Source organism: Lotus japonicus, chromosome 1 (assembly GCF_012489685.1).
Source record: "Lotus japonicus ecotype B-129 chromosome 1, LjGifu_v1.2".
Lineage (NCBI taxonomy): Eukaryota > Viridiplantae > Streptophyta > Magnoliopsida > Fabales > Fabaceae > Lotus > Lotus japonicus.
This window is the reverse complement of record NC_080041.1, coordinates 34,998,737-35,007,996: the sequence shown is the minus strand read 5'-3', so window position 1 is coordinate 35,007,996 and position 9,260 is coordinate 34,998,737. Positions and strand designations below refer to the sequence as shown.

The window sequence follows — 9,260 nt, the reverse complement described above, 5'->3', positions numbered from 1 at the left end:
AAGATGCACATGTGGCACGTTGGATTAGGGAACGAGCCACATTCGCACGTTTGCTAATAGAATATAACACATGAAGACAGAATGACCAACATAAGTTAAGTTTGTAAGGATTAGGGGCATTATTACTAATTTTCATAGTTTCAAAATTACAATGATCGATCTCATGTCTTTAAGAGCTAAAGTATCTACTCACAATTCAACTAAATAATCAATCTCAAAACTTATCTATACATATAACCACTTATTATCATTGTCTGAATAGTTAATAAAATTGTACGTGTCAAATGTTGAAAAAGTATTAAGACTTCAAAAGAAAACACGTTCCTCATGACCCATTCGCTCACAAATACCACAAGGAAAGGGCGACAAAGACAATGAAACATGTTCACTTAGTTCCTTTTTTGTTTATACCTGTTCTAAATACATCATAGACACACAATTTTGTTATCATCAAAATGAATAGTGACAAAGTGCGATTTAACATTGATGTGTTTATTGTTTGATTTTGATGTCCTGTCATGGCATCCAATCTTTTCATGCCACATCAGTTTATATGCTCAGAAATAGTCATGTGAAACATTTAAAATTTACCTTCTGATGAGACAAAGTGACAAACCATTGGATGCTGGTGTAAAATTCTTTTACAGACAATGCATTCACATTAAATCATAGGTTTAAAGATTGATTTCATCAATTAAAAATTAGAAAACGATTATACGAACCTATTGAAAGAATTACATTATTTACCTGCTCATATTTTCAAACTATTGACTATCATGAATTTCATTGGGTACCTTAACTGTGATGTAGTAGTCATCTGACACCCATCAGTAAAAATAATTGGAGGAAAAAAATAACAAGCTACACTGTACATTATCCTTCGTCTGAAAGATGATCGGGAGGAATTTGGCCAAAAATGTCAGGACATGAGTTCCAGTTTCCTTCTTTTCGGGCCTCCCAATACCCTCCTAAGAAGCGGTAGCTACCGGTTTCTTTATCCCTAGCAAACCACTGTGGTTTCCAACCGCTCTCTTGCATCTTCCGAGCCTGAATCCAGTTCATAAAAATGTTAAGTCAATAACATGAACTAATAAGGTTTAATTACACAATATAACACGAAATCGACAAGCACAATAAACACTCCTATTTCTTCCTTTCAGTGTGACACCTATAGCAATTTTAATGCATTCACACACATTTTCTCTTCAATCATATTTTCAACAACTTTCTCTTACTACTCAATTTACTTATTTATAAGATGTAAACCAATATTGCTTGATCCAGAAGGAATAAGCATGGGAAACTCATCCAAACCAACTCGAGGTTAGATGAGACCACACATTGGGAACAACTTGTCAAATATGTTTGTACTACACAGAATACTTGCTAATGGTGATGACAGTCAGATTTAAGGAATTCTGACATGATATTATGCACTGAATATCAGGTTAAGTTTGGCATGGGATCAAAATAAAATGGGGTGAAATGATACAAGAAGGTTTTCTTCTGTTTTCTTTGGTTCTACTACCCTTTTTGTTGGAACCATGATCTGTCATTCTTCTATCTCATGTTTTATTGTACAGTTCTTTTTTTTAACAACTCTTTTATTTTTAAAATATAACAAATGGAATAGATTCCATATCTTGTTTTTTTCACATTATAGCATGTCTATCAAACACAATCTACCTTACGAGTGAAATCAACAAATGACATGCATAAATAAGTGAAACATCTACCTGCCGTTGTCGCTGCTCTAGTCGTAATTTTTCTGAATTCGCCATCTCATACTGCCCATTTTCCAAATACCTTTGATCAGGTCTTAACCTGGAATCAGTAGGTGGCAGCTTTTCCTGTGTGAAGAATACAATTGATAATCAATATTAAACAAATGCCAAACACACACAACATGCTGAATTTGATGATGTGGCTACTTTGGTCCCTTTCTTGTTACATATAAACTACTACCTCCGTTCCTTATTAACTGTCAACTTTCAATAAAAAAACATTTTCCTATATATCTGTCCACTTAGCATTTCAAGAGGGCATTAAATGATGTTTTTCCTAATAATGCCCATGTTAGGAGCAATAAATGAAGATAAAACACATTCTAGAGGGTAAAATAGGAAAACAACTAATACTTCTATGAAAATTAACAAAATTAATTGCACTCTTTAATATGTGTGTTTCTTCTCTCGCTGAACATTTAAATTGGAACGGAGGTAGTACTACTTTTCAGCTCTTCCATATTATATAAATGGTTAAAATGTTCCCCTGCTGATACAAGTAAATATTTTTTTCCAATTTAAGGATCCATGTTTGCTAAAAATGACATGGAAAAGGTAGCAAAAAAAAAACAAACAGATAGATCAGCAACACAAAAGAAGGTATCAGTTAAAAGAAGAGACCTTTAATCCAGGGGTAAGTTCATTTAATGTGATGGCAAAGCGAGTGAAGTTATATCTAGTCGGAAACTTGGGAGGCTTGCTCCGCTTCCATAGAAGATGGGCTTCTGATGATGATTCATAACCTTTACCCTTCCCACCATGGTCTCCATTAATATAGTACATGCTGTCATCCCATTTTCCAATTAATGTAGACAATGTTTTCCCATTTCTATCCTGAACAATACCCTGAACCTGAAAAAGCAGGTAAACTACAATAAGAAAGTATGCTCTGCAACAAAGTTTCACATGTCAAATACTATATTACACATAAGTTATATATCATAGCAAAACAATCCTCTGAAAAGACAGAATCTGTAGAACAGAAACAATCCAGCACCTGGTGAGGATTTCGTTCAATTATTGATTGTTCTTTGAATTTCAGTTTACATGAGTATTCTCGGTTTCCCTGTATACGCATTGTACCATAGTGATCGCAATAGAGCTTTCCCAATATGAGATTGTATATTGATGTAGTAACCTGAAAGAACATGTCTATTTCAGTTTAGTACCAAATGTGCACAGCATTTTAATTTTGGCCATTCAACACGTAACAGTGGAAGCAGTTAAACATACCTTACTCCATTGGAATACTTCACCATCATCAAATTCCAAAGTCAAAATGCCAATAGGATCAAGTTGAATTGATCGGCCCCAGAATTTGCTCTTTAAGTTGCTATCCGCCCAAAATTTCCAACCTGTACCCTCACAGTGACATGCAACTATCATAGGATGATGACTGACCTGACAGCAAGCAGAATAATAATTATTGAAATTGTAAACAGAGATCGTAAAAGGCATAAGCATATCACTCGTCGAGTAAAAGTTCAATTTCTATTATGTTTCATTAGGTTCTGTGGGCCTTAAGAACACAGTCACATCACATCAACTTTCATTCATCTTATGTGGGGTAGTTTCACAATTCTACTTGAGTTTTCCATCAAAATGTTTGTTCATACCAGGAACACCTTTTCCTTTTCGTCCAGGAGCATGAGGCTCTAAGGAATTCAAATAACTGATACCTACGAAATTTCTCGACAACTAATAAACACAGATATGGTAATATAACCACCACAAATGACAGTCCCATGCTCATAGACAAACCATTCTCAATTCTTGCTGGCGGTCCATAAATGATAGGTTTATCTCTTAATATGGTCCTGAGCATTCATTAAGGCTTGTGGCATTCCCTAACCTTGGAATGGGGAAACTTCTCTCATCATTAACATTTTAGTACAAAAAGCATTATGCAGCTCGCACCTCCTCTATGCTCTGTTCTATGGTATCAAATAATACATGATTAACACATATATGATCACAATATATATGTATACAAAAAGAAAAGATGAGGTATTAATGACATCAACATGAAGGGTTAGTTTAGACCTTTTCTGAGATAAAACGAAAGCCTTTATCTGGAAAGTCAGCTTCATATGTCTCCCCTAGTAATGGATTAAACGGTTTGCAAATTTTTCCTTCAGTTGAAGCATAGGCAGATACAGCAAAAGCAGCAACATTGAGAATCCTCATGAGGCTATTACCCTGCATGACATCATCAGTGAATTTAAAAGTTGGAACAATGTACCCAGTAAGGCGTTGAATAACTAAGATGTATCAACAAATATAAACTGACCAAAGTAATACGCTTTTCTCATATCAAATCAAAGTACGACATTGACAATACAGGTAGAAAAGAATATGCCGCAAAATGGCAGGGTAGTAAAAAACTCGCATGTCATTTCCCTACTTACTTTTTTTCCCCATTCATATGCTCGGTCCAGGAGATATGAATACTCCATTTCTTCACAACACTTTTGCAGAGAGGAGAGAGGCTCATTAAAATAAACAGGAAGGCATACTTTAGTTAGATCTTTCCCAATATTATCTTTAATCAAAGACCAAAGACTGACACCTTTCTCTTTTTCAACAGGGTCAGGCAATTTCTTACGCCGCTTAACAAGAGGATAGTTGGTTCCAACAGATCTAATAGAAGGGTCGATATCATCTTCTGATTCACCTGCTAAGAGCCCTTCATCATCTGAAGAGAAAGATGAAACCCTTAACTCAGATCCATTACTTTTAAAAGAATTGGATGACGACAGAAAATCCCGAGTGTCAAAAAAGGCAGTGTCTTCATCGTCCGTTTCTTCCTCTGCCGCATCATTTCTATCATTATCATCCTCAGACTCACTTGCACTTGCTTCTGGATCAAAAAAATGCAAGAAAACGGTTAGAGTTCATACGGAATCAGACATCAAAGATAATAGCTGGCATCTAAATCTTTCTAGTTTCAAGAAAATGCATAACCAAAATCATATCAAGCAATAAAAAGATCTTAAACATATGAATGTGTGATTGTTCAAACTTCAAACACTTACCACTAAATTTTTCCTGCCTTAATATAGAGGAAGCCTCTTCATCATTGAACTGTCTTTGACTCTCATCAACAACAGTGTTCTCCAGATCAACCTTCTCTGTCTGCAATAATGAAGTACAAATAAAAGTTCATTACTACACAAGGAAAATAAAATGTTATCCGTGATTAATAAGTCAATAAATAAAAACTAAATAAGCACAAAAGAAAAGGTCAAACAAAGAAGTCTCCAAGGATAGAAAACCATTTTGACTAACAAGAGGAAAACCGTGAAATCCATTTGTTGCTTGACAAGAAATATTAAATCATTTTTTCTACTTTCAAATTAACCAAGCAATTGGCAAGGGAGGTCAGCAAGGCTGTATTTCCGGAAGGGGCATTTAGAAAATACTTCAGTGCAAAATGAATCATCAAATAATACCTGCCTAATTATTTGCTAGCTTGTGGCCAACAAACAAAAGCGCCAGAAACTACTGGATAAACAAATCATAAGAACACTCAAAATTAGGTATAGTATATTTGATGATTAGTCAATCCAATCCTCCATTGCAAGGCCTTTAACTGGTGGAAGACATTTTCAGCAAGATAAATAAACACCACCCAGAAATATCTCAGTAGTGTATCATTCAACATATATCAAAATTTGATAAACAGCATTCAGTTGAACGGATACATATTAAGTCGAAGGAATAATTTCTGATAGGATTCTTCTATAAATACATTCAAAAGTCATCACAAGGAGTAAGAAAATAAAAGATGTTTTGAGACTTCATATTATAAACCTACTAACCAGAGCATCATTCTTTTAGTTTTATATTTAAATTTAAATCATCAAAAACACTGATAATGACACCCAAGAACTAGTTAAGACATCTAATCTAATTATTCTGAATTAAAGATACGGACTAACTGCTCGCTGCAAACCAGTTGGGTAGTAAAGGGGGAAGAAATTGACTGAAGAATACTGATATTATTACTTGCAGTTGCAATTCAATCAATTATACTCCAGAAAGAAGCCATTAATTTTTGGCTTTTGGATGTAAATATACAAAAGAGCAACTCAAAAATTAGGGGAAAACTTGACAATTCACATATCTACAAGTTGAAACCCAATTCTGTACTTTCTTTTAAACAAAAAGGAGAAAGACAGAATCCTCCCCCTTCATTGCTGAGAATTTGAAAGAGTTTTAAGAAGGACCAGCTTTCCGGACAGCAGTAGAAATTCAACAAGAATAGCCAGTTTGATTGGCATGGCGTTTGCTACTTTTCATTAAATGTACCTCCAATTGTCGTAAATTGTCAATTAGGATCAACTGCTTCTGCTTGAGCAGCAGAAGTTGGTTTTGCAGTGCTGCATACTCATTTCTCATGATTTGCTCACTATCCTGAATGGCTGCCTCATTTAAACCTTCTTGCTGAAGCCGATTCCTCAGTTTCTCAGTTGAAATGCCCACATTGTCCACTGGAGCCATCAACTCACTGTTGGACATACGAGGGAACATATCTTTCACCGCCTGCAAGGCCTCCATCCACGCCACTCGATCCTCACGAGTCTCAGCCCTCAAGTGCAGTCTCTTCGTCCCAGTGAAAATGGAAAAGCGCTTGTCATCTGATTTACTCTCGCGGATAGTCGAAACCTACAATTAAAAGCTTTCTTCCATTGAGATAACAAACACAAATATCATGAAAAAACAAGACAAACAGGGCAAAACAACAAAGGAGAATCCCCCATTTCAATAGCCTTATCAATTATCATGCAACCACATCAAAGATTCTATATACTTTTAGTATACACATCCTGTACCCGGTCACCCTTTGGATGCCGCTAGATTCAGGATTTAGTCACAATTAAGGCTCCTCATCCCACCCCCAGAGTGTAGTGTATTGTGTGGGGATTGAACCAGAGAGCTATTCCCACACACTCAGCCTGCGTTTCCAACTGAGCTACCCTTCTTGGGTAAGATTCTATATACTAAATCAGATATTTATGTATTAAAACCACAATTAGGGGATTCTGAATTCCTAGTTTCATAACTGAAATTTTCCTCTAGCAAACAACAACAGCAATCACAAGCTAATGATGGAAATAGAAACCGAAATGAAATGAAATCCAATAAAAAATTAACGGCAAAGCAAAATCAAAGGGAAATGGAGGATGAACCTTGAGATGGATTTCACCAAAGGGCTTTCGTTGAAGGGAACGGTGAGATTTGCGGTTGCGAGAGATGATACGCATGGATTCATCGCCGATGACCTTGGATCCCTTCTCGGTTTCCGGGTTGACGACGATCTTATCGGGTCCGTGAATTTTGTAGTAAGAGAGAACACCATCTTGGAGCACGAACCACCGTGGCCGCCATCCTTTACCGTAGTTCACCCACTTATGCAGTATCCCCGAGATTCCGTTCCCGACGAGGTCGTTGATCCTAACGTCCACCGCCACTGAAGTCGACGTCGATGGCAACTGTTGCTGCTGCTGACTCGCGCGGCTGCAGTCGCCGCCGTTGGTGACGCTGTGACTGACGTGGCCGTGGCCGGCGGGACGGGGAAACGATTCGGATCTCACGGCGGAAGGGAAGGGAGGCATGGAGAGGCCGGCGAGGGGACCGGCGGACGGTGAGGGTTTGACCGGAGAAGAGTTGTCGGTGATGGCGGAGACGCAGCAGAGAGGATGCATGAATATGTCAATTTGTTAATTGTGGAAAACGGACGGCGGAGTGGTTGAATTCCACGGCGGCGATGCGGCGGCGGAGAGTGGCTGCGCAACCGGGAATGACGGTGACGGTTAGATTGAGGTTCATGATCGGAAGGAGGAGAAATGGAGAATGGAATGGAAGAGTCAAGAGGAAGAAGGAAGTGTAAATTCGCGTGAAGGTCTCAAAAACGGTTACGGGTTCTCAGTAATATAAATAAATAATAAATAATAATATAAATAATAAGGAATATACTTTTTGTTACACTTGGAAAAACAATTCAAAATTTTGATAATTTCATACTTTCTCCATTAGTTTCATTTTATAGAAGTAGGGGTGGTGGTAGTGTTGTAGAGTGGTGAGATGATGGTTGTGGTGGTGACGAAGGGTGATGTGGCGACAATGCCGGTGGTGAAGGCTTGTGGTGGTTTGTGGCGGTAGTAGTGGTAATGTGGAGTTGGTTGTGGTGTGGTGGTGATGATTATGGCAATGGAGTTGGTGGTGGTGGAGATAGCGCAGCCACCGTGATGACAATGAGAGTGATGGCGATGATTGCAACAGTAGGGCGGGTGACCTCTTAAGTATTGTCTCATTTGAGACAATTTCAAAACAGTCTCAAATGCAACCAATAAACTGATGACACATGTTAATTTCCTCTTTTTATTTTTATTTTTATTTTTTAACAGTCACCAAATATTTAATCTTTCAACATCAACATTTTACTAAACTAAATTTTAGTCTCAATTAATCTAACATTATTATACTTTCTTTTCAAGACTACAATTTAACTCATAACATTTAACAAATTATATTTTTTAATCTTCGTCCATCAATATTTTATATTGTATTCTAAAAACTATCACAAATTATGATTTAAACCCAAACTCATAAATCATAATCAACAATTAACTTCATCATGGTATAAATTTAGTGGTTTATTTATCATATTTTAAGGAATTTATTAAATAAAATATAAGAATACAGATTAATTGAGATTAAAATATAATTTTTTTAAATATTAACTTGAAAATATCTAATAACATGTATCATATTTGTATTGGTTAAGTATGAGACTGTTTTGAAACTATTCCAATTGGGACAACACTAAAAAATTACCCGCGATGACGGCAACGATAGTGGGAGCCATATGAAGGGGTGGTGGTGGTGACAGTGGTTGAAATTATATAATAATTTTGAAGAATTATAAGCCAAATTCTACGATTTTCCAATTTGTTATTTAATTAATCAACGTACCAACGGTGATAATTGTGAAATTAGAAGGGTAGACGTGCGGATATGCTAAACCAAATATTCCAAAATTCTCTTTTGATGTTGCTTTCTCCACATTATGCATTTTACTTGGCTTTGAGGAAATGGTAATGTTATGGATTGGATTCCCATCACTATCGAGATAAATTGTGTATGAGTTGATGAGTTTATTAATCTTCCTCTCTCTCTTTACCTATTATATCCTCTCATTGTCATTGAGACATATATTGAATTCTTAGTGAAATATTGAAGTTGGTCAAGAGTAGCACAAGAAAGAGGGGGTTTGAATTGTGCCATCTAAAAATTTGGATTTCCAAACGATTAAAGGATTTAACATCTTTGTTGCGATTGTTTGGTGCAGCGGAAATGTAAGAGCAGGGAAGGAGTCAATGAACATCATCATTTTTATCATGGTTCACCCCCTGAACGATATGACTATATTCAGTCCTTGGCTATACCAAGATTTCATTAAGCACAAGTATC

At 36.6% G+C, this 9,260-nt stretch overlaps 1 protein-coding gene across 2 annotated transcripts; it reads right to left on the bottom strand.

The window, feature by feature from the left end:
* Window positions 1-655: 655 nt before the first annotated feature.
* On the bottom strand, window positions 656-7,704 carry LOC130734522 (oxysterol-binding protein-related protein 1C-like). Of its 2 annotated transcripts, none has more exons than XM_057586969.1 (10): window positions 6,977-7,704; window positions 6,096-6,452; window positions 4,820-4,919; window positions 4,193-4,644; window positions 3,828-3,983; window positions 3,018-3,185; window positions 2,782-2,922; window positions 2,406-2,636; window positions 1,737-1,850; window positions 656-1,047 (listed from the first exon to the last, which is right to left on the bottom strand). In XM_057586969.1, exons 1-10 carry the CDS (start codon window positions 7,490-7,492, stop codon window positions 874-876), a joined length of 2,409 nt encoding a protein of 802 aa, XP_057442952.1. In that variant the 5' UTR covers window positions 7,493-7,704; the 3' UTR covers window positions 656-873. The 2 variants fall into 2 exon arrangements, with proteins under 2 accessions (XP_057442952.1, XP_057442953.1); XM_057586970.1 differs by having other exon boundaries at window positions 4,193-4,641.
* Window positions 7,705-9,260: the final 1,556 nt, after the last annotated feature.